General features: G+C 39.2%; 1 protein-coding gene across 2 annotated transcripts in view; it reads right to left on the minus strand.

Moving 5' to 3' along the window:
• ccbe1 (collagen and calcium binding EGF domains 1) overlaps positions 1-17,331 on the minus strand; it is a 40,609-nt gene extending 23,278 nt beyond the window's left edge. For both annotated transcript variants that reach the window (XM_050053808.1, XM_050053806.1), the window contains exons 1-2: positions 16,865-17,331; positions 16,700-16,780 (exon numbers count right to left, since the gene is read on the minus strand). In XM_050053808.1, coding sequence (XP_049909765.1) covers positions 16,700-16,780; positions 16,865-16,968 — 185 coding nt within the window. In that variant the 5' untranslated portion in view covers positions 16,969-17,331. The remainder of the gene's footprint in view (positions 1-16,699; positions 16,781-16,864) is intronic.
• Positions 17,332-27,153: the final 9,822 nt, after the last annotated feature.

The raw sequence follows: 27,153 nt of genomic DNA on the forward strand, positions 1-27,153 counted from the left end.
GAAATATATATATGTATTCACTTTCTGGCACTCTTACATCTGTACTTTTAATATGATGCTACAACTAGCAGCTGGTTAGCTTAGCTTAACACGAAGACTCGAAACAGGGGGAAACAACTCGTCTGGCTCTGTCCAATGATAAAATCAGACTATGAGCACATCTAAAGCTCACTAATGAGCATGTTATTTCTCATTTGTTTAATCTGTACAAAAAACAAAGTGTAAAAACAATCAGCTGCTCTAGCTTCATATTTATCATACCTGTGAGAGTGGTGGTGAATTCATCTGCTTATCTAAAAAAACAAATAAGCATGTTTTCCCAAAATTGCAGAACTACTGCTTTAAAACACCAGTATGCCCACAACAGGAAAAAAAATCATATCATGACAAAACAGTCTCACAGTGACTGCATGTACCATCTTGGCTTGCGTGTGACGTTACCACAATGAGCCCACACTAACGTCCCAACTCAGAAACGGCAAACAAGTGTTCCTGCCTGCCTGACCAACATGCAGTCATGAACATGCAGGGAATACATTAGTTATAATACACAGCAACTGAACAATGGCTACTTTTTGTGTGGCAGAAAAGGGTCACTCTAAATAAGGACCTCTCCCCATATTAGCTCTGCAATCCATCTGCTGTTAGCAGCTACTTTGGCCATGTACAGCGCTCCTGCTGTGCTGGCATCTGCAACATAATCCAACAAAACCGGCAGTTTTCCAATGAGACACACTGCAGCAAAGCACTTCAGCTTCGCTCAGCTTTGGCGGACAGCTGGAGCTAAAATACTACAAGTCAGCTATAACAGAGACAGCCCAGGCCTCTGCCTCTCTTTGCTGCGTTTCCTCAGTGGTGTTCACGGCTCAAACAAATCGGATTTGACTCAGACCACATGTTATAAAATGTGTAGTGTAATCCATAATGAAATCTATCGGCTTTTATGTCACATTTTGAGTTGAAAAACTCTGATTTTCCTTTATATAAACTTTAACTTAAAAGCTGAGGACAAGTGCAGAAGTGTGTGTGATGTCTGATACTGACACTTCAGGAAATTATACCGAGCATGGCTGTCTGTGGCCTGTTACAGTAAACCGTCATCAGCCCTTCCATGTGTTTCTAACTCAAACCAGTCTACTGGACACAAGCCAGATATTACCAATCCCCTTCAAACACTGAGGTTACTATGAAAGCGTTCAACCTCCACTTCAGGGAAATGTTAAGAGTCTTGAAGGGATTATGAGTAATTTAATTAATTTGTTATTATTAACAGATTTAACAGCTCATTACGTTAACAGAGTGGAAAAAGCTGCTAAAAAATAAGCACTGCAACATGAATAGCCACACTACATGCAGAGGATGCAAAAAATGTGGATGAAAAATAGATTTTAAGGAAGCTGGTCCCTGAAGAACAGGCCTGCTGAAAGGTGAACTAAAATCAACAGCAGTTTATGAGAAATTATTTGCCTTTTAAAAAGAATATCTTTCATCTCGATGTAGAAAAGTAAGGTCCACTCCAACAATACTCATAAAGATTTAGATGTAAAAAGCAGATGTTCTTTTATTCTCAGCTAAGACCTTTCAGTAGCTAGACTTGGTCTACCACCACCTCCTGATGATTTAACAAGAAATACATGAAGTACAATAAAAAAACAACTTGGAATTAATCAATCTATGATTCATTCAGGCCACATAACAATAGGGCTTCAAGCCGCTATGTGGGAGAGAAATCGATACAGTTCATTTACTGTGGGACTAGACAAGGCTTAACAGCAATCACACTGGGGAGCATCAAATGAAGTGTTATAAGGCTACATGAGTTGACTGGAGTCTTTTTGTGTTCAGACTTGGATGCACAGAATTTGGATATTTACGGCTTCTATGATCTGTTTTTCTCAAGTGTGCGTGCTGGATTCTCGCCTCTACATCTCCTGTGTTTAGCTTTACTGACAGTCCACCACTTTTGGTCCAGACTGGAGCAACAACATTTGGACAACTATTGGATGGATTTCCATAAGATTTTGTGCATATTTTGTACAGATACAGAACACAATTATAACTTATCCTGTTAAATATTTCAATCTATAGATAGGTATAAAATTTTGTACAGACATGGTTCCCAGATGGTGTATCTTAAAGAAGTATTTCACTGCTGGAAAGATGGTCTTCTAATAAAACTGGGCTGTCTATGTAGTAGAAAGATGCAAATACTTTTAAAATTGGTACCACATGAACAGAAAAAAAGAAATAAAGGGTTGATCAAAAGAGAGGTAGAGGTAGTAAACATATAACTACCAGAATTCACTGCACTGCACCAATAAATGCTCATGCTGATGGCTAGTGGCTAGTAACAAACAATCTAAAATTACAGTTAAACGGTAAGCTAAATATGCTTCTGAAAAGATCTGAGGTGAGAAGAAGGCAATGCGGTAACAAGTTTTTTTAGCCTGCGTTTTCACGGTGCAGGAAACAGTATGGTGCCCACTTCTTGTTCACAAAGTCTCATATTACAGCTAAACAGTGCACCAAAATATATTTCTGAAAACATTTTAGATGAGAAATAGGCAATACAGTAACATAATTTGGTTTGTTATTTGATCAGCGCTGTCTAGTTTTACTAATTGATTAGAGTTTGGTCTGAGTTTGAGAGAGACAGAAAGAGAGAGAGAGAGGGGCGGGTCTCTTTTTCAATCCACTTTTATACTCTTTGTGTCTGTGGCGGCAGGCATACCAAAATGCAGTACAATCTTAAGTTCGAGCAAAGCAAGAGAAAATCCAACATATTTCAGCGGAGAGATAAGCAGGGTGATCTGGGCGCTGGTAACATGGAGAGTTTACCATGGTTCATTTATGTATACTATCTGCATTGTTATGATACAAAGCTTGTTGAAAATCTGCAAAGTATTCCTTTAATGACTTTGATGCTGGCTTTTCCTCTAGTGCTACCATGAGATTAACATTTGTGGATTTAAGCAAAATAAAGATAAAGACTAAAGAATATCACTAAATAAAGAGAACTGTTAACTTTTAATAAATGACCTCAATTAGTAATTCGCATGGGAATTAAGTTTTATCAAATCAATTTCAAAGCAATTTGTATTAATCTAACTTGTTTAATTGATTTGAAAAAAACTTTTAAAAAAATAATTTGAGGGTAACAATTTCTACATGTGAGGTAATTACTGTATGATATGTTTCCTTTTGTCTGGTTCATATGTTCTGATGACATGCAGTGTGTAAGGTTGGAGATGTGTGGTATGTGACATACGTTAGCCCACTTGAGGCTTTGTGGTTTGCATGTTATTTTTAATACTTGTGTATAGTGAAATATGATATTCAGTCCAGGGACTGCTGTAAATTAGCCAGAATTTGAAATAATACTTATTAACGTGCATGTTTCCTTGAAAATAAAACATATTCACATTCTTAAGTGGAGAGAAGAGGACAAGGTGAGAGGGAAGTTAAATGTCTGACTAATACAAACAGCATCGTGCAGCTCTACAACTGCTGTATAACATGGTCATGACAGATGGACGAACACATTAATGGTGTTGGTAGTGGTGAATATCATTAAATAAAATTACAACTGACTCACAAATATTAAAATTCAGCAGCATACGAGCAAAATTCTCAATGGAAGCGACAACATCTGTACTGCCAAGAACCACCACTTCCAAAATGTGTTATTAACATTGATGCTGCAGCTGTTTACAATTTAACGCGACTGGACCGGTCTATGGTGGTTTGTTCACTGGTACAGGCGAACATTTCCTCAGGGTAGCTGCTGTCCATCAGGACTGAGAAGTCAGCAGTTTATTCTTTTCACTTTTTCACTTATAGGGGAATACATTAAGGCGCCCAACCGTGAATAACAATTAACTATGAAAAAAGCAACACACATTTATTTGCTTTCAATTTACTGATTTACTTGTCAAGAAGTTCCAGTTTCACAGTAGGGAGGTGTACAAATACTGTTTTCTAATGTAATAAATAACTGCCATATTGTCTTTTTTCTGGGTAGAATGTAGCGACATGTTGACTACAACTGGAGCACAGTCTTGGATACATGGGGCAGAGGCATGACAGCAGAAAAACCACAGCCTGTGGTTTACATATCACCACATCTCTTAACCATCGCAAAACCACAGCGTGACCAAAGCGTGACCACACTACAGTTCATGGAAAGAAACAGATGGGTGAATGAGCTGCAGCCAAAAGGAACAAGAGAGGGATGCTAAGAAACCAAAATATCAGAAATAAACTGTTGATACGTGGATTAGCGAAGGGAAAATGGCTGTGATCTGAAAATGCTGAATGGGCAACAGACCACACCACATAAATCATATGATTCATGTGATTTAGGATCTACGACCATTGAGCATGTATTAAAAGTAATATTTAAGGTCAGACCATGTAGAGTATATCAAAATGCATGAACACCAGCACAGATGACAATCTCTTATACCTGCCTCTGTCTTAACACACATGTACTTATGCCATATGAAATAATAACTCTGATTCAAAGGTTCAGTGTGTAGGATTATGGGGGATATATTAGCAGAAATGGAATATAATATAAGTATGTTTTCTTTAGTGAATAATTAATAATTAAATAAGTAAAGGTGTTTTCTTTACCTTAGAATGAGCCCTTAATATTTAAAATGGGAGCACAGAGATCCCCATGTTGCACTGCCATGTTACTACAGTAGCCAAGACAAACCACTGGCGTGAGATAGGGCCATGCACGTTTTCGCATCTGCCATCGTAGTTAGCAGCCCCTCCTTGAAGAGAGCGCTGGAAAAACACTGTTTATTTTTTATTTTTTTACATGAAACTGCTTTATTAAAGTTAAAGTTTAAATCAACAGCTTTATTTGTTTTGGAAAGCAAGAGACATCTGCAAATAGCTCGGCTCCAGTTAAGATCTACTTAACGTCTGGATCTTAAGTTATTAGAGAAAAAAGGTGAGCACACATTAGCAGGTGCTGGGCTATCAGCCCATCTGTGACATGCTGAACAGTGTAGGAGAAACACTGATTTGTAACATGAAACAGCTTTATTCAGTGATTTTACCAGTTTAAATCACTTGGTCTGTTTGTTGTGGAGAGGAAGATATGAATGTAGATACTTTCGCTCGCTGTAAAAACCTCCTGAACAATGAACACTGAAGAAATCCTAACCAAGAGAAAATTCAGCTAGTTGCAATCTGCAGTCCTCACCACTAGATGCCACTAATTTCCCCTAACCCTTAATCTTATACACTGTCCTGTAGTTATATATTTGATTTATGTTCACTTCTTGTCAGTCCTCCTGTTCATTTACGGTAGATATTTAGCTGGTAGCTGACAGTTACCCCACGCCCCTTACATGCCTTTGAAGACATGAAGGCTTTGACAGAGAATATTCATCTTCATTTACAGCCTGTCCTCCACATACTGGACAACTACTGTAGAGCGCTTAAGTATGTGTGCTCTGGGCAACAGGTCAAAATCATCTAAACAACAGTTGTCAAACTATTCTGATATAACAACTCCAGGTTTTAGGAAACATTAAGAGCAAGAATACTTAGAGTCACAGTCTTTCTGGCAAAGGCATGTTTTGTATTAGAGTCTGTCAAATGGAAACAGATGTCAAAATGCATTTGTAGGGACTCAAATCAAATTACTCTCTGTCAGTAATACTGAAAATGTTTAAATGATAAGCCTTATTAGAATCTGAAAAAGCACAGTTTCTAATCATTCAAAGAAGGAAAAGAAATGTCTCATTTGTAAGTGAGAGCTTTAAAGATGTGGGGCCATATTTGTTGTCCTTGTGTTTGCAATTTTGCTTAAAAGAAATATGACACAGTGAATCCAATAGTAGCAAAGTTATGAACACCTACTATATGTACTGTATATTTCTAAAACACTACTTTAATTCATGCAGGGCAATACACCGAAGACATAAGAGACGAGAGAGAGAGGATGTTCGCTGCTGCTTGTGCTCTGCATCCGTCACTAAGGAATGCTCCTTAACACTAACATGTCCTCCCCTGCTCTCACTGTGATAACTTACACTTCATTGCATCTTCCTCACTGCTTTTAAGGAACAGGATGGGGACTTATCCTTCACCGAATAGGGCATATCACCACTTCAGTTGAACTGCTGACAGGACTGTAGCTAAACAGCTCTTTTACATCTCATCTAAAATAAAATAATACAGATTAAAATGTTTTGTAAAATATCCCCCCATATAGAAGATGAATGATGAATGTAAATCAGAGTTGAAAAACCTGCCTCCACCTCCCACTCACAACACAGCTCCACACTGACTGTGAGAACTTCCAGCAGCACACTAACATATTAATGACAGGACCTGCAGAAATTACTCACGACCAATTGGCTCGACTTCTACAACAATATTATTCACAATATGGTGCAAAGTGCGTCACCATTAAAGTGACACACAATAATGGCGGGCTCTAGGGCGTATGTGCTGTGAATTATTAACATCAACAACAATAATATTTGTATGGGACAGGAAAACAGACTTGAGTTACTGTGTCGGAGCACAGGCACTTCCAAAAAACAAGTAATAATCGTAAATAAAGTGGAGTTACACAAACAATACTTCCCCCTTCTCTGAACAACAGGAACTTATAAAAGTTTTCTTGGTGTATTTAAAAAGACTGATGTTATTAATCCCTGTGTATGTTTACTTTGGAGATGCCGTCATTACAGTAAAGCAGCACAGCAACCAACTTACAAGTTTATCTTGTTATCTAAGTTTAAAAAACAGGATAAAGGCCTTTTCTAAGTAATGATGTATTTCAAATGAGGTCTATTGGCCCAGAACTGCACAGGCAGGTGCAACTAATCCCACCTGTGCAGAGTATTTACTAAAGTGGGACATGTACGTGAGCACACAGGCGGATAATTAATCAAAAATGTGACTGAGCAAAAACAGCAAAACAATCGAATAATGCACATTTGTTTGATTGTTACAATTTCGCCGTAGGCAACAAGTGGCACAAGCAGAGTTCTGCCCTGTATAGAGCAGACGTGCTGCAATCATTTAAAACCTGAATAGTGTCTTTAAAGAAGACATGTTTTATGAGCACATTGACTAATGAGAAGGTAAACCAAAGCCGACCATTACATGAGAAAAGTATCTGATTGACCTGCTAATTATGAAAGAGCTGGGAATACAAATGCAAATCTAGTTTTGCTTTAATATTGAGCTGCTACAGTGAACAAGGTGACTCTATTCCCAACAGGAGGTGAAAGCATCATCAACTTTTCTTCAGTCAAATGCATGGATGAGGGGTATTGCTATCGGAATGTTTAATAGCAGAGAAGTTACGTACATGAAATCACACACATAATTAGACTGTTCAATAACAAGTGGAAAAGCTCTGGGTGCATTTGATGTTTATGGATAAAGCGAGTGGTTGTATGGGGCCTTGGGAGCTCCAACTATATATTTTTTTATACAGCCTGTTGTTGTGGTTTGTATTTGCTGCTTTTATTTTGGTAGTTTGTTCCGGTTGTGTGTGTGTTTGGGTAACTTTACTTTTGTCCCTCCGGAGGCACCCTTCCTCCCGGCTGCGTCGAGGAGTGATTGGACTCACCTGTTTCTGCTTTGCCAATCAAGCCGCCTACTTTAAGCCTGCTGAGACACTCCTCGACGCCAGAGTATACAGAGAACCTCCGTGGTATCAGCTTGGCTCCCGTTTGGTAACATTGTGAACTTTCTCTTGTGCATGTTGATGAGTTTTTGTAACCGTGTCTCTCCTCCGTCTTTTCCAGTGCCTCCCGTGCCCTCACAGCCCAGCACTCTCTGGACGTCTTTTGTGTTTTTTTTTGAAGGACTCTTGCAATTTTGATTTTTTGTGGATGCACCCGCCCTTTGTTAAATAAATCATTGTTATAACCGGCTCCGTTTCCGCTCCTGGGTTCCCTTTCCGCACCTCACGTCACACCTGTAAATACACTGAACTGAATTCATGTAAGCAGTTACGGAAAATGAATGAATGAATGTCAAGGAGGCTGGTGTCTTTGAAGAGAATGCTGTAACGGCTTCAGTTTACAGTCGGTAACAGCTGCCTGATGGCAAGGTAAAGAAGTGAAAATATTCTAAATATAGCGGACAGATTTTTTTTTTTTTTGGTGGGCCTGTTTTTTAGGTGGCTTAACCATGTTATGCTGCAGCCCACATTCACAGCAGTATGTTGCTTAGCTTCCATGGCGGTGCTCCTGTTTGCTTCTCCAAACTGGGGGCAAGCCAACTGCCATCTACTGTAGGTAATACACTACCTATGTATAAGTATCTTCTATAACCCCACTTTAAAAAATCCAAACTACCCCTTTATCCAAGGCGTTGTCAGATCTTAAAACTAATTTATTTTTCCCAGCTGTTATTTGTAGTGGTTTTGGAAGGCACAGACAAAAGCTGCTGCCGTGCTGATACAAACACAGTTACAAACATATTTTGTTGTTTCATTGTGGGGACTTGTTGGAAGAAATGGGAGGAATACATTTATGTCCCCTGACTCTCATCATTTTTCTGCATATGATTCATCAAATTGAGGAGAATCATTTGGGAGAATTATTCCATCACAGATAGCACTGTGAGCGGGGAGATTTGCACCTGGGTGACACTAAGGATAAAGCTGCTGACATAAAACCAAGTTATTATTGGTATTCTACTGTTATTTCATAGTATTTGGAATCAAACAGACTGTGACCATTAGCTTATCTGACAGCTGACCTCCCCCTCTGTGCCTTTAGATGTGTCATTAGAGAGCAACACCAAATATTCATGTCAACCCCTTGAATCCACAGTAAAGGCCCAGTAACAGAGCGGTCTACATCAGTTAACAGGCTACATATCCTCATTCTGAATATTGATAGAAAACAGATGTTGATGTATTTTCTTTGACAGGGTATTATGTATCATTTCAGGGATTTAGTTTATGTTGAATTATGGAATAAATCAGACCTTATGGTTGTGTCGGTTAACATGAAATGTATTCAACAGTTTGTAAAAGCAAGGATTTATTGCCTTTTATCAATAGAGTTTCATGTGGAATGTAATGCTGTACATCATACTAGCAACTTTCACTCTTACTTTTTCTCCTATTACTCAGTATAACGTAACAAAATGCTGTGGCACAGTGCCAGGTACTGTAAATCATTTCAAGCTTTTTTGATTGGCATGATTTCCAGTAGTGTTATCTCATTATGCATCTACTGGGGTAAATTCCGGTAAACTGTTTGACTCAAAGGGCTGTTGAGAAACATCTTGGATATTTTCCATGCTCCTTTCCAAACAACTTATTTACTTTATTATGATGCAGTTTTGTCTTTTCAAAGGCGAAAATGCAACACTTAAAATGTTGTCATTTCTAAAAATAGTTTGCAGTGTAAACCAAATCCAAAAGTGTTTTGTTAGTAATTCCAGATGTGGTTTTAATAAATCAAAAAATGTGCCTGCTCTGGCACTTAGTCTGTGTGTTTTTGGAAACCCTTAAACCACCAGAACAATGTCTACAACAGCACAACAGCTACAGCACATGTATTACTGGTTTGCTATTCCCCTATCTCCCAAATCTCCTGACATGAACTGAGCTGCTACCTTTTCTTGTACAAATAATAAGACAAGACTTGACAAGTATACTTATCAACTCTACTAACTGGTTCTCTGACGCATGTTCAGTAGCACATGAGGTGGTTGATAATTGGGTTTGTAGGCTAATAAAAAACACATCTATAGAAAATGTCTAAGACTGAGAGTAATCATTTTAAATTCCCTAATATTTTCCATCTCCCTCATGTGCAATCATCAGTTTTCCAGCATAGAGTTTTCTTTCTTTCATTGCGGAATAATCATGGCACTAAATGACTAATTATACTGTATCAGTTTGTGTGTAATTTCACCTAGAAGCTCAGTATAAGCAGACGTTGAAAAATGTTGGAACATTTAAGCCTGACATCTATAAAAGGATTCCAGCCTATTAAATAACTACATTACAAAAGTGGATGTGTGCCCATGGCTCAGTTGACATTCATTTAGTAACATTATAACATAGGGGCTTTCTTGAGTTACGTGTTTTTCCACCAAGAAAGATGCTACTCGTATGTTGTCCATAAATCTAGACTCACTCTACCTTCCAGTGCAGAACATTTACAGTTGTATCAGAAATGTAGTAGCCCAAAAAGACTAAACATAACTAACTTCTGAACTCCTTCTGCTGTGCCACAAAGTATTCTTCATGGAGCTACGATCACTGGAGGGATGACAATATGGCAGCAAAGAACCCCAAGTGTATTTCTCGTGTTGAAAGCTGTTTGAATGGGAAGATGGAACTGAGGTCCAGCAGAGAGGATTATTCCAAGGCGCAGAACACATTCAAATCTGATGCGAAAACCAGGTCTGAAAACTAAGGAAACAAGAGAGACTTAAGGCTTTGTAGCCAAGTTGAATAATCAGCCTGAAGTGATCATTTCTCTGGAGCCGAGCAGTACACCAACTGTGTTTGGATCTAACTGGGAATCACAATATAAATCAATTACTCATTTTGCAGTCAATGGAAAATCTATCTACAGTAATTCCTTCAGACAAATTTCTGGGCCACTTGATTCACTAGAATACGGTGCGTAAAAGGAGTGAGTAAAAGTGAGTAATACCTATGAAGAAAGTCTGATGCATTTAATTGGAAATGGATTAATGGGGACATTTACGGGACACAAACAATGCTGTTTGGATTAGCCAAGTGCATGAGAAGTATCACGGCTATCATGTCTCACGGGGGGGCTGATGAAATGTTATCCTTGGTTTCCTTACTGCGTAAACCAGAGTTTCCCCTGAATTCCTGCGCTGAGAAGAATGGGAGCAGAAGAGAGGGAGGAGGGAAAGCAACAAAATGCTTAGTACCACCAGAATTATTTGGAAAAATAACAAAGCAACAATTACAAATGCCACACATCAATTATGTGTAACTGTTGCAGCTGTAGAGTCGACGGACTTACTCTCACTGTGTTCTGCTTCTTTTCCAGTGAAGCATTTCCTTTACAGGGTAGGTAAGGCCGACATCATATACACAATAAATCAAGCCAATGTAATCACTGTTTCATGTACCCTCTTGTCACCTGAGAGAAGTTATAAACAAGGATTATTAATGTGTCTCGATCCTATGATGGTTAACACATTGGATCTGGTTTTCATCTTGGATTTTCAGAGATGTCATGAGATACTTAGCTGAAAAATACGGCTACATGCTGAGTAAACTGCACTACCTTTATCGAGTTTGATTACACACCATGAAAACTAGGAATGGGGATCGAAAACCGGTTCCAAATTGTCTGAACCATTGCCATCGTATGCCTCCGAATTGATCAGTTTCTTGCCAGCATGTTTTTCTGACAGTTGCTTATTACAAAACAATGACGTCAAACTCATGCGAAACTTGCGACAAGAAGGAGTCATAGTGGAAAGAAAGAAACAGTCCAAAGTGTGTCTTCATTTCACAAAGAAAGATGTCAGCAGTGCTGCTTGTAATGTCAGTAAAACGATCATTTCAAGTAAGGGTGGAAACAAAAGCAATGTGCTGACAAATCTTTCTATGCAGCATGGGCTTAAAGTCCAGGAATGCCATGTATTTGACACTCTACGCACGAGTGCCACTGCTTTCCAAATGAGCAGCACGTCCATTACCAAGGGGAAATATCCTGTTATAATAACATTAGCACCACACAAATAGGTTTAGCGGATTTTTTCTAAGAAAACCTAAACGAAAATGAGTCCTGTACAAATATTGTCTCATTTCATCCATTTTAGATGATGACAGACTGTTGCTACAGCTAGCTCTCAGGCTGCAGCCAGCTCGACTCAACAACCAGCTCTGTCCCTCATGCTTGCTGCGCAGGGAGGGAAAATGAGCGAGGAGAAGGTGAATGAGAGTCACATTGTGCACTGATGCAGAAAACCTGTGTACCTGTGTGGCTTAACATTTTCCACACAGAAAACTGATCAGGAATCAACAAGAAAATCGAAACAATAAGCAGAACTGATAATGGCATTGGATCTTATCAATTCCAATCCCTAATAAAAACAATAAAACAGTAAATCTTTAGTTCAAAAACCTTTCATGAATATCTGCTCTGTCACTCTGTGCTGCCAACTGACAGAGTGATTCAGCCTTAAGTTGTTTATGAAAGCTCAAAGATTTGCTGTTTGCGAACATCCACTGTCAGGTATATTCTCCCCAGGGGGTCTGTCTCACAAAGCAGGATTATGAAGTTAGCTGGATAACTGCTGAGTAAAACCTGGAAGCCCCTCAAATCTGCAACATGGACTCAAATAAAAACCTCTTCTGGGCTATAGCCTACTCATCGCATTTGTCCAGCTAAGTCAGTAATCGTGCTTTGTGACACAAGCCGCAGAAAGAAAATTCCCTGGGCACAGAAAGTGATAGGTTTACGTTTTCAGCGGCAACAACTGTGGTTTGGATAAAAATACACTATGAGGATTGAGAGGTTTGTTAGTATGACCAGTGATAACTGAACCACCAAAGAAAAAGTAGCCACCAACAGCAAAGACAGACATCTAACAAAGATAAGCCAGATTACAAACTGAGCTCTGGGAGGTAAAGTCCTGAAACACAACAGCAGTGACCACTTAGCACGTAAGATGTTGCCAAACTGGAACAAAAAGCACACACCTTATCATTTTAATCAAACCCTGCTTTGCATTTTAGTAAAGCATTTATGTTGCAATCACAGGCAGTCGTGATTTAAGTGCAACTTCTGGAGCAAAAACCCTGCACAACCTTTCACATCCTATCGTGAGCCAAGCCCTACAGCATGTAGAACTACAAACATTAGTGAATATTTTGATGCCTAAGAGGCTGAATCCTTACATAGAACCCAGAAAGACAGTTAGAGAGGAATGTGCCTGCACTGACAGTGAGACAGATATGGTCCAAGTCAGCTGAGGCCCTGGTACTTGTCTTGTACTGTGACATATGCTCCCTAGGTCTCTGGTGTGTCCTCTGATGCTGTTTCACAATATGATAAATTCCTTCAAGGATGAGTGTTAAACTGTGCACACAGAGGAATGCCACGGTCAAAGGGGGCCTGTTTCAAAATTCCTTCATGTGGTCCTATCCTCTCCCACTTGAACTAGAGGAGACTCGAATTTCAGTGTCTCTAAAATGTTTGACATTTTGCTTTCTTGCCAAGAGTAAGATAAGATGCCACTTTCACATTGGATGTTCAACCAGCTTTGTATCATAGCAGTGGGGACAGTATGTGTAATTGAACTATAGGAAACTTCCTTTTGAGTTTGAGAGAGAGAGACACCGCTCTCTCTCCCTCTCAGACCAAATTCCGAAAAAGCGGTAAAACCAGGCAGTGCTGATCAAATATAAACCAAGAAAAATGCCCCCAGAAACATATTTTAGTGCACAGTTTGACTGTGATACGGGAATTAGTGAACAGGAAGTGGGCGCCATACTGTTTTCTGTATTGTAAAAATGGGAACTGATCAAACGTGAAAACTAAAAAGTGCTGATCAAATATGAACCAAGATTCTGTTACTGTGTTTAAGAAACATATCCTATCTTACTGTTAAACTGTAATTCAAGATTGCTTGTTAACAGCAGGCAGCCATATTGTTTTCTGAGTCAAAACGGCCAAGCTTGCATTTCGCAACCTACCAGCGGGAGCATTTATGGGTCCAGTGCAGCACAATGCATTCCTGTAGTTGTAGGTTTTTTACCTCTTGAGCAAAAGTGAATGCCACAGCCATTTCCCCGTTTTCTGTCGTCATAAAGCACTAATTTCAAAAGTATTTGCATGTGTCTACTGCATAGACAGCCCAGTTTTCTAAAAAGAGCAGTGAAATGCTTATTCAAATGTTCAACCAGCAGTTTATTAGCTTAGTTTAACACAAAGACTGAAAACAAGGGGTTAATAGCCAGCCTGAAAATATAAAAAAAATCCAGCCACCGACATCTCCAAAGCTCATTAGTTGACTTGTTACATCTTGTTTGTTTAATATGTAAAAAAATATATATATAAAAACATAAATATAAAACAATAATTTGCTGTGTTAAAGGGGTTTATGTGCATTTCTTGGCTGAGAGCAGTGACTGGATACTCCGCTAGTTACCTGGCAACCACTCTTACACATGTGAGAGCGGCATTGATCTCTATTTGTAATGCACAGTATCCCAATTACTTTTGCGACCTGGTAAATATTGCATTGTCAAATGCATTAAATAACCTAATAAGAATACCATTTTCAAAAATAAAATCCAAGGTGATGTTGGCATTAATGAAACTGCTCAGTGAGAATTCAAACAACCTTACTAAAAGCTATATTCACCCCATGAAGGAAATGCTACTCTGTTGTTATTCCCAGGGTGTCACATATTTTGATGCTTTGTTGAACCCCTCAGCATGAAATACTGACACCAAAAGCACCCCTTTAGTGTCTTTATGAGATGCACCAGGCTTTCAATTAACTCCAATGTAAACCTATCCATGGCAATACCTGAGGCTAAGAGAAACTGACATGGTATAAAGAGCTAAAGGGTGCCCTGCGCTTTGTGATGAGATGCCGAGGGGCATGACAAAACATTGGTATTTGACGAGCTGGGAATGAAAATGGGTTGCAAATGCTCATGTGCACTGTAAGCTATAAACTGATGTTTTACAGATTGTCCTTTAAACATAAAACTGATGTATAAAAATAAACTAAAATGTGCATCAAAGGTATCAAACTGCTACAGCACATCTGTGAGTACAAGCAACAACTTTTAAACAAATAGCTCTGTGTTTATTAAAGAAAAAAGCTTATTACTGTAACAAAATGTTCAAATATGTGTAGACACACTGATACTCTACAGAGCGCCTAATGAATGCCATAAGCCTATACTTTCCTTTGGCAACTGAGCCTTGCCAGCTTAAATCATGCTTGGTTCCTTTGAACTACAGTTCAGTCATGCCAAGACACAATTGCACTGGTATATTACTTCAGTTTGAAAACAAAAATGCAGTACTCAGAATCAACACTCATCTTATCAAATTCAGATCATTAATCTGAATCTTTGGCACGACAATAAAACGTCTCCACTAACCATTACAGTGCTGATGGGCAGTCATCAGCTCACGCCATGCAGGTGAACTAAAAAGCACCCCAGGATGCATTATCTTGGCTCTTAGCTGAAACACTTTTTCTTCTTTAAATAAACATTGTGGGAAACAACTGTGGCCGCAGCCAATAACCATAAACCAACATAATTATGTTAAGAATGTGTTTGAGATTTGAAGATCAAACAGGATGTCACTGTGTGCTTGAACCACAGCCAGTAGTTTGTGAAGTGATGCAGAGATGAAACCTTACAAAATCGACATTTGGAAAGACTTCTCAGAAGAGATATCCAACAGTCTGGCGTTTCTCTAGTTCTCGATACGCCTTCCCAGAAACGGACATACAGAAATAGATTTGCTATGAATCAAGATGATTGACAAAATGTTTGAAAATTACTTCCCTAAGTAAGTTGTATGATTTTGTTTACAGAACAACAGTACATCCATCTCACTAGACTGAATTACAATGTGTCTGAAAACAAGCATTGCATTCCCGCAATATCAGCTGTCTGTGATATAATAAATACTTCCTAAAGGAGCATTGTAAGGAGTGTGGGGGTGTTGGAGAGTAGCGTGCGTCTAGTTCAATATCTATTATCAAATGATTCAACTCCCAGCTTGCATTCATCACAAAGACAGCAGACATTTGTCACATTGTGTTGCTGTAAACTGTATCTAAATAATGATTTGACATTGAGGGGAAAGCACAGTGGATATTTGAATTGATTTTTGACTAAACTACCTTCTTAAAGTCAGCAGTTACAAGTTTTTTTTATCATGCCTGTGAGGTGGCCCCTGGCAATGAAGACAGATTAGGTTCTAACAACTTAATCCATAGCCTCTGACAGGAGTTTGTGCAGCGAGGAGACGCTGTGTCCACTGTGTCTGTGAGCTGTCATAATTAAAGCCAGTGTCAGAGCATAACAGGCCAATCTGGAGGCTTGTGGATATTAAGATTGCTATGATCCCTGAAGTTCACAAAGGATGATTAAGAGGAAAATACACCCACGTGTCGCCATAAATCCCTTTATTTCATTAGATACTTTTTAATGTAATTACTTTAAAAAGCTTCAAGGAGTTTTTTAATGTCAGTAATGATCAACAGCATCCTTTTAGGAAGCAGACATTTTCCAACTCATATAAACATCTGACCAACACTAGATTTATTGAAAATAATAATTAAATCACATGTGTGGTAAAGAGGAAGTCAAGAGGATGTTTATAGCCTATTCATTTATGTTTTAAAGCTATTAGCAGCCTCAGGCAATAACATTTTGCGATTCTTCCCATGTTTCATAAAGCAGAAATGTGCCCAGTGTTATACAAAGTAAAAATTTGCCTCCATCTCACTAACATTTCAACCAAGCACCATTTAAACAACATTATTGCCCTGAATAATAAATGAGGAGTCCAATTTTACAGCATGCAGAGCTACATTTTGCAATCACTTTCATGGGCACAAAATGCACTCATCTGCAGTTCAATGATTTCACATTATTATAATCCTTCTCCGTCAGGCAATAACTGAATTTGAACAGCATCCAAGCACATGAATCACTCAGTACCTGTAACACGTTGTAACTTCTCCAGTCGACTTCACGCAGGGGTACTTAGTTGTAGAAATGTTATTCTCAGAGCACTCTTCACTGTGAGAGAAAACATTTTAGAGTGAGCATTTTCTTTCACCTCATTCAAAGAGTCCTCTTGTCATTCACATGTCCTATAGTTACCCGTTGCTGGCATCCTCTTCTTGGTAGGACCAGAGCAAACCTCCTGAGAAGTACATGCAGGTGACGGCGAGCAGCAGAGGGCTCCTGTTGTGTTGTAGTATCATCTCATCGGTCCCGTCACCTGGGTGCTGACAGTAATCCACACTTGTAATGATTAGCTCCTCTCTGCTACAACTTCTGGGAGTGAAGCGGTGTAACACAACGACAGACCCTCCCACTCTGCCCCGTGCCTCTGGGTAGCTACACTGAATGAACTGTCACTTCAGCGGTAACTTTCAGTCCTCCATACTTCTGACAGGTCACCTCAAGACACCGGAAAATATACATATTTCTACTTTTCTATCGTTAAACATCTTTTCTTTTAGCTAAGAAGTTCTCTGACACACGAACATACCTTTTGTTTTATCGTTTTTCTTCGGTTAACTTCGAAAATTGAGCGAAACACAGCACTAAACTTTATCCCATCACTCACCCCACAGAAGCGCGAGCGCATGGGCACGCACGTACACACATAGCAGAACGCTGTGTGTGCGTCATGACGTCTGCATCTCTGCTACCACCGCGTGGCTGTTACTGAAATAACGCCTAAATAAAACATACATATTTATTAGTTAAATACAATTTTCTCTACAATGACAAATATGTGATGAATCCATCAACAATTAATACTTTTTTTAATTTTCTGTGTGTCAAGCAGACATTCAAGTGGGTGCTCATAAAACCAACACATTAAATATACATTAGCAGTATGAGCACACATACATTTCAAGTAATTAATTTGCTGTACCTCTATTTGAAGTTGTAAGCATTCATTATTCATAAATTGATCCAACAGAATTGCATAAATATTTAAAAGGGCACGCCACACATGAAATTCACAGAAGTACTACCCAGCATGTAAAAACGGTTGTTTAATTTCTCTCGTGGCTATAGGAGGAGATTACTAAAGTTGTCTTAAGGGATCATGAAATGTTGAATCGTGAGCTGCAAAATGAGAAGCGTAGGATGTTATATATGTTTTTGGAGCTTGATCCACATGCAGGGTAGCTCAACTTCAGTATCTTGCCCAAGGATATTTGACTTTCACAAATCTTGCACAATTTATGGAAGTGCAACACCAATTTACTGGAGCAGCTTATAAAGAAAATAAATATTAGAGGCCCTGGTAAATTAGATTTACTGACTTATATCTGATGCTTTTGATTTTGATACACAAAATATTTCAAAAATTATTTTTAATGCATCCCCTCACCAATGATGTTGTCAGCTTATGATGTCTGAAGAGACAATAATATGCAGGTTTCATCTCAGCTAAACAAAGACATTATAAGCTGTTTACTAGTTAGCATTATCTAAACAAAAAGCTCTCATTAGTCAAATGAGACAGTATAGCAGTTACTTACATTTATTCTGCTCAGACCACAGCTTTAAATCCTCTTTTGCAAACCAGAGGGCATCATTTCTGTAGTTTCTGTATAAGTAATGCAGATTAACGTCTTTATTTACTGCATCAAAACTCTGGGGATTTGTGTTGCAAAATATCAGCTAAGTCATCACAAACAAAGCTGAGCAGCATGATGAAAGAGAAAAGCAGTTTGTGAATTAATTGAGTTTCCAGAAAAAAAAAAAATCTACTAAGGGATTGCAGGACAAACAGGATGTATTTATAGCCCGGGGCCCAGTGGCACAATATGCGCCTCATTATATCTTGTCTAAACATTTGCAATCTAAAAACCAAAAGCTAAAGAACCTGTGAAATTCAAATGATATCTGATTATGTTGCCAGATTTTGAATTATGAGCTGTTCATTGGCATTTTGCTCTTGCAAGGTGTAATAATTTGAAGTCATTTCAACAGATCGCTATCATGAAATAAAATAATTGTAAATCTAAATCCGGCAATAGTGGAGGCAGCATTCAGCTCCTATGCATAAGTATAAGTAGCAATACTACAGTGTAAAAACTAATTTTGACTGTTTTTTTTTGTTTACTATTGGTTATTTCAAATAAACAATGCATTATATTTTATATGCTTATTATGGGTTTTTAATGTCTTTATTTGCAATCATTATGTGCAGTTTTCAGATAAGGGTATTGGAGTAAAAAGTATATTTCCCTCTAAAATAAGAGTTGAAATAGCATAAAATGAATAAAGTAGAAGTACCTCTAAACTGCATTTAAGCATGTACTCAGTACTGAGTAGTTACTTGGATTCCAATCAGCACAATAATATGGTGCGAGTCCAACAAGTCATGTGCATCAGGAGGAACTAAGTTGTAACTTTAATGCTCCATTTATCCAAACTCACCTCACTATCCTGCTCATTCTTTGGGTCAAGTGATTTAAAGGGGGTTAATGAGAAACCCTAAACCAATATGCTAGTGACTTTCGTTCTGCATGACCTTGACCTCAGTGTGACCTCTATCAGTCGGCCTGATCTGGGCTCAAACACTGTTCACTTGCACCTGCAGAACCCCTGAGTTCTTCGGTTTCTCAGGAATGCAGTGTGTCGTTACACAGAGTTGGATAGCAGAGCCACTGAGGAGCCTGTAAAGGATATCACAGTGAAACAAGAGGACTGTGGTGTCATGTACAGCCGCTATGGTAGCTTTTCAATCTGTGAGGTCAGTCAGGTATGATTTAACCACATTCAGAAGGTGAAATTATGTCCATTCAGGTGAAAGGTAATACAATATTTCCTATTACAATCATGCCTTTTTTTTCCCTACCGAAAGGGAATCGTACTTCTCACAGTATCATTCAGCAGAAAATAGCACCTTGAGCCTGCTTCAAAGGGCCTGCTCAAGCATGACCATTCCCGTTCAAGAGAAAGCAGAGTCTCCTGCTTCATTACAACAGAGCCTCCATGGCTCAGCAACCGTCTGAAGGTGCAGTTCAATATCCGGCCACTTGATGGCCCTTTCAACCAAGAGATCCCACCCCCACCCCTCGCTCGCCACTATCGTCATCATTGCCCACAAAATGGATGACAGCTTTTAGAAATACCAGGGTGCGTCACGACTCTGAGGTGCACATGCTGTGCCATTTATGTTCCACCTGTTTTGATGCCTCAGCTCAGCAGCCTGAGAGGCAGAGAATGATCATGCCTGCAACGGCACAAGTAGCCAATTAATGTTGCAGGCTGATACTCTATCAAAGCTACAGGCCTAATAACCTCACTTATAATGCCTGGCAACATCCTCTGCCTTAGAGATATGAAATAATTGTCTGAGACTCTTGCATTGTCATCAATTTCTAGAGAACAAACAGTGATCAACAAAGGAAGCATCTTTACCCTTTACCTCTGTGGAAGTACTTTATTGTATCTTTTAAATGAATAACTTTTATAATGTAGTCTTGGTTTCTGGGTATGAGTAGTTAAGGCTTGTTTGCCAGGACTCTTGGCATCAATGCTTTGTCCAGCTGGTTGCCATATCACAAACTTAAGAATGTTTTAAGCAAACCATGATCTCACAATGTAATTCGTCTTCTTACTGTTTACCAGTCAGTTTCAGCATTGTTGATCTGAGCTGGGTGCTTCCTGACCTAGAAGGATTGGTTAGAGCACAGGCAGACCATTTTGTCTCACTTAAAAGTGCAGCATCAAGTGAAACTCTTATCCTATCTTTACTGCCTCGACAGGAAAAGGAATCTGCACCATAAGGAGTATGGATAGACTCGGAATTAAATCAGATGAAAGAAAAGTGATCCAAGGAGAAAGGACACAGTTGTTAGAGGTTTGTATGGAAACAAACAAAAGCCAATGAAGACTAAAAATGTCTGTGATGGGACTTGGTTGTTTCTCTTGATTAAGGAGCTGTCCTTGAGATCCCTGCAAAAGGCTTAAACAAACTGGAACTGGAAACTGGAAAAAGGCAGAGCAGAACTACACTGCTTATCTATGCTGTAATGGTTTCAGGGGTTTCATTGCACCAAATTGACTTGGTTTGGTCGTTTGGCAAAAGGAAATCTGAAAAGAAACAAGTTCTAGTGCACCGGCTTGTAGGTCGCTGACACTGACATTTACCTTTTCCTGCTTAATGGGCTCTTGCGAATGCAAGGCTGCAGCAGTGGACTCCACAAATATAGCCTTTTATCCTCTAAATGCTCCCTCAACACATGGGATGGCAACGAGAATATTGCAGGGCATGAGCACCCCACTGTCAAAACTCCTCTCTCTCTTGTCTTTCTCTCTTTTCACAGTGCAGCACTGCAGTGCCTCTCTGCACATGCCCAGACAGACTGGGAGAGAGCCACAGCAAGTTTGAGCTCACTAGAAATATTAACAGGCTGCATCACAGACACATTTGTGTACTCCTGCAAGCTGTGTTTGCATTGGGAACAAAAGTCTTATTTACAGCAAATGAATTCCTCAATGGCGTTTTTAAAAGGTTAAGATCGACAGGGACGCATTAGCAGTCAAGAATTAAACCTATGACTCCCTCTTAACAGGGATTTCTTTTGTCTCAAGGTCACTCCGTCTCCCAAAAGCTTTTTATGCAAACTGTTACATAGTCGGTACAGCTTTAATATACAGTCTCACTCTACCTCAATAAGGTCAGGTGTTTTCATTACAGTAATTAATTTACCATTGCCATAATTACTATGTTTTAGCCTCGTTCTATATTTAACTCCCTTTATGGTTCCATACGCTATAATTATCTTTTAACCAGTTTAGATCTCAGTGTGGCTCCTTATTATGTAGTCAACTCGTCCACCGTAGTAACAATAATGCAATACCAATCTACATTAAAGGGACAGTTCACCCTAGAATCAAAGATACATATTCTTTCTCTTACCTGTAGTGCTATTTATCAGTCTACATTGTTTTGGTGTGAGTTGCAGAGTGTTGGAGATATCAGCCATAGAGATACATTCTCTTGAATATAACAGAACTAGATGGCACTCGGCTTTTGGTGCTCAAAGTGCCAAAAATTACTTTTGAAAACTCAACAGCAATGTCTCTTTCCAGAAATCATGACCTGGTGACTCAAGATAATCCACAGGTCTGTTGTGAGCAGTTTCACCAAGAAACTATTTTCTTTTTATTGAATTACACTCGCCAACTGGGTCACTGCACAGAAGGAAGTGTGCATCTACTCATGGATGAGAGGCTTGTGCTTGTGACAGCGTGAGATGTAAACACTGATGGTGTCCTCCTCAGCTGAGGTTTAATCTTAGCCAACTCAGTGGTGCTAGGCGAGCTAGCAGTAGATGCATGCATCCCTCTGCATGGTGATACGGTTAGCGGGGGTAGCACAGAAGAAAGAAAATAGTTCCTATATAAAAATGCTCAAAAGTGGATTATCTTGAGTAACTGGGTCATAATTTTTGCAAAAAGAAATTGTTGTTAAGTTTTTCAAAGGTATTTTTTTGCACTTTGAGGACCACAAGCTGAGTGCCATCCAGTTTTATTATATTGGAGAGAAGGCAGACATCTCTACGACCAATATCTCCAACACTCTGCAACTCACACTACAACAATCTAGACTGATAAATAGCACTACAGGTAAGAGGAAAAATACATATTTTTGATTTTGGGGTGAACTGTCCCTTTAAACAATTACTAATCTGTAAATACATTTACAATTTAGTGGCTTATTAAATGATGAATTCTCCTTGTTACAATGGCAATGGACCATTACTCATTTTGCTTGTTGAAACAAAAATAGACCAATGGTGCAATCAAGGAGGATACAAAAATATGATTCATAACTCACTAAAAGACTAAATAAATGACAGAACAGCAGGAGAAATGACATCAAAGGAGCTCAAATGGTGAGAAGGGAGAAATAAAAGCAACACATGGGTGTGTTGGTAGGTCTCAAAAAATCAAGGGAAAAACAAGTCCAGGGGAGATGGATCTCTTTTTCCCACTATTTTATGATGCTTTTGCTGCATCAAACAGAACTGTGTGGAGGCCAGGTGGTGGAGAAATAGCCTTAGAACAGCAGTCTTGAAACAACATTCACAAGCTCATACGTACAATTTAACAGCTTTTTAGTGATGTGTCAGTCGCTAACAAGTCCAATTCTTAACTATCAATATGACCAGATGTATTGAAGATAAAGTATCTTGCATATTTATTTCTTGCAACAAATAAGTAACTTTGACACACATGTGAAATTAAATTATATTTGTGGAATGTCTAACTCTGAATCTGAGCCAAATAGGTTTGGGCGATCATTGATATGATATTGGTTGGCCACAATACTGGTGCTCATGTGTCCATGATAACGCCTACTATGTATTTCGCTAGCATACATCTGATGCTGTACGTGATTACCCATGTAATGTTAGCCCATGCTGTGCTCAAACTACAAGCGAGGAAGCAACCGTGGGTGACAATCATGGGTGGCTGTGGTTTAGAGGTAGAGCGAGTCATCCCCTAATCGGAAAATTGGCAGTTCAATCCCTGGCTCTTCAATCCCACATGTAGAAGTATCCTTGGGCAAGATACCAAACCCTAAACTGCTCCCGATGGCTCCATCAGTGTATGAGTGTGTGTGAATGGTTACTGAGTAGCAGGGGGCACCATGTATAGTAGCCTCAGCCACCAGTATGTGAGCGTGTGTGTGAATGTGACATGTAATGTAAAAGAGTTGAGTGGTCGTCCATTTAACAGCTACATTACTATTGTAATGTAGCTGTTGAAGTGCTGCACATGCAAAATACGTATGTAACTTTCTTTGGTTTTTAACCAAAGGAAAAAGAAGAGACAGGGAACATGAACAAAGCAATGTGTAAGCTGACTAAATACTACAAATTGCTGATCCCATTTTGAAACTCATCATCCAGCAGAATATGCAATTGCACCACCCACTACATCCACAAAGTGCAGCCGGACCAAAACTACTACCACAATGAGCAATCAACCGTCAATCATGTAGACAAAATGTAGGACTATATTTGTGTTATCCTAATTCCATACTTCAGTGCTGATTAATCCGTTATTGACTGAAAATGACCGGACCACTTGATTGATCTGAATTGTCTTAGAAATGGCGCTTACTGATGGATACATTGTGGCCACTTCTGGGTACTGCAACATACATGTCTCCAGTCAATAAATATATTCGTAGCTGTGTGTGTGTATCTCATCAATTTTTTTCTGGATAATAATTTCATACATCCTTGTTTTTCTTGAGGCAAAACTGTCAGTGGAGGAATTTTAATATTGCCCAACCCCAGATCCAAATCTTACCCTGTCATTATCCTAGTGAGTATTTTGTGGATAAACCTATGAACCCCATTTTAAAAAAAAGAAAGAAAGAAAAAAAAAGAACAATGAGCCGTTCTTTTGAGCGGAACAGAGCCATAAGATCCGGCTTCCTTTGAAGCACTGTAATTCCCATCACTACTGTGTTTGGTTGCTGTACGTGCTCTCCCTCTTCATTCCATGAGAAAATCCCTTCTCAATGCAATTTCAAAGCAAGAGATGGGGGATGAGATGCACAGTCCTTGTTTTGTGCAAAATTGTAATCTTTAGTTGAGCTAAAGCTTTATTTCAGATAGACGCATCAAGTGGGTATGGACAGGAGGAACTGTTTCTATGTACATATGATTATGTGACTGTTGTTTAAGGATTGATTTACAATCAAGCCCATCGTACAAGGTAAACCTATGATAACACGATTAAGTCCATTATTTGTTTCTTCGGGTGTTATCATCTTTCCACTAACTATCATGGGTAGATAAAATACAACACCCCTATCAGAAAAGCAAAGCAGTCATCACCACTATGGCTCTCAGTCCTCCACTGTTGTGGCAGCAGGTTAATGCAGAGTTTTCCTCCTGTCATCTCAGCGAGAACGATTTCCTCCACCACACGTCACTATGACTCTCTCTCTTCACTTGCACCAGCTGTTCAAGGGCTGACTGGTGAGTCACATAAAGTGTAATGTGATGTGTTGCTTTTCATCTGCTGTAAACATGGCCATCCACACACAGAAACCATCCCTGAAATGCCACATGGATACAAGGAAGATGATGAGAACAGGATGGTTGTCCCTAGCTAAAGGAGCATCTTCAATAACAGGTCCAAAATACTATTGCATAGTAAAAATGGCATTTTATTTATTTATATTTCTTATAATCCTACAAGTTCAATCTTACAGATTCACTGTGGAAACAATCAAAATCTGGACTAAGCCGATTGAAAGCCCCCGACCCCCTCCCCCTCACCTCCAACTCCCAGACGATTACTACGCCAAAAACTGTAACGATTAAAGTGAGACTGGAATTTACTTCTACTACAGTACATGTCATTGCACGTGTCCTCTCAACCGTGCTGCGATCAATAAATCTAACCTCAGTGCAGTGTCCTTGGGATGGCCACATTTCACTGCCCCTCCCTGCCATTATGTCTCTCCCCCTCCTCTGCATCTCCTGGCTCTTTTTTACTGCCCACCCTTGATACACACACATGCACACAGCTACACACACAAGCACAGCGCACTGCGTACCTTCTTGAATTCATCCTTCCTTTTTATCCTCCTACAAGATCTAGGTACTCATTGATAAAGGAATGTATTGGTCTGTTTCCACTGCCCTCTGTGACAAAGTGTGTGCGTATGTGTGTGCGTCTGTGTATGTGTGTGGGTAGCATTTGGAGAAAGAAAAAAAATAGTTATAAAATAAGTTATGAGTTAAGTGGACATTGCTGATTGGCTTAACCTTCAGTAAAATGTGTAACAGGACTGTTGGCAGTTCCCAAATCAGATGGATGGTTTATTATTTTTTTTTAACACATGGAGAATGTGCTGCATCTTGATCTGGATGCACTGAAATATAGAGCCAGTGAACAGATGGTTGGAGCGTGGCAAACCATGCAGGAAAAATGTGAATAAAAAGGGATTATTTCTCTCAGCAGATCTAAAAGCATGCATTAAGATTTCATCAAAATGTGATACATAAAAACCATAATATATCTAGGCAAAGTTTCTGTTTTCCAGTCATAACTTCACATAAGGTGCTGACAAATGAGCTTCCTCACATCCTCTTCATGTCTTTCCATGCTTTTCTCTACCTCTTCCACTCCTCTCTGTGGTTCCTGCTTTTTCTCAACTCTCACTATCTTAAGATAATAGCTCCTCGGGGCTGTGGTGATCAGGACTAGCACAGGTCTGGTAATACGGCTCATCATCATTTAAATTAGTTCTGAAGCATTAAGCAGAATTGGCCCTGGGTATCAGTGAATTTATGGCCAGGTTGTGGCAACATGCACCAGTACACCGAGCCATATTGTTTAGCTCGGAAGCTATTATCATACCCATTCCTTTCCCTCCACTGTCACGCGATAGTTGAATTTGCAGCAGTGACAGTCCTCATTGATTTTCCGCTCTTGCAGCCATTACTTCAATATTAAATTCAAGTAGTTTTCGTGTGAGCTGAGCTAACACAGTGGTTTGTTTCGATTTGTCCACAAGAGCGTGAGGTGAGTCTAAGGTTGACCTGCATGTACAGTTCAGTGTGGACACAATGCACCTTTCACTGATACACTGATCATTCTTGGCAACTTGTAAACACAAAGGTGAGGATATCGCCTGTGGATGGGTTACTTCCCTGTCTGTCTTCATCTCTCATATCCTGCTCTTACTGAACGAGACACCGACTCTAGGAAAAGATTGTATCTCCCACTTATACTACTGCCAGTTGGGTTGGTCGGATTTTTCTGTATGTATGCATGCAATTACTCCTGGTGTTCAGTGTGTGTGTGTGAGATACCTTAAGTGCATAAGAATGTTATGAGAGTTTGCAGGTTTAAGTAAATTAAGGAACTGGCTTTACTGCCTCCTTGTTTGTGGTTGCACAGACCCCACATCTGTCTGTGTAATAATAATGCTAATAATTGCAAAATATATTTTTTTTCTTTAAACAGAAATTTCTTCTGGCTTTATTAAAGGTTCAATGTGGAGGATTTAGTGGCCTCTAGTGGTGACATTGCAGAACTGAAACTTCTTCCATGTGCCAAGCATGTAGTAGACCACTGTAAAACAACATGGCAGACTCTATGGAGGAGGACCCATTCTGTATGTAGATATACACATTCATAGTTTCAGGTATTTATACACTAATGAAAACATTTCAGCCAATAGATGCCCCTAAATCCTTCATACTGGATCTTTAAAACCCAATATGTGGAACAGTGCTGAAGTAGTAACCATTCCTTTGCAACAAACTTTAATGAAGGTGACAAATCCAGAGATGACCATAAAGTACTGTTACCATAGCAACTATTTCATGTTTTATATGTTATATAAGGTTTATGTGTAAAGAAATATATATCAG

The sequence above is a fragment of the Epinephelus moara genome, chromosome 9 (genome assembly GCF_006386435.1).
Source record: "Epinephelus moara isolate mb chromosome 9, YSFRI_EMoa_1.0, whole genome shotgun sequence".
NCBI lineage: Eukaryota > Metazoa > Chordata > Actinopteri > Perciformes > Serranidae > Epinephelus > Epinephelus moara.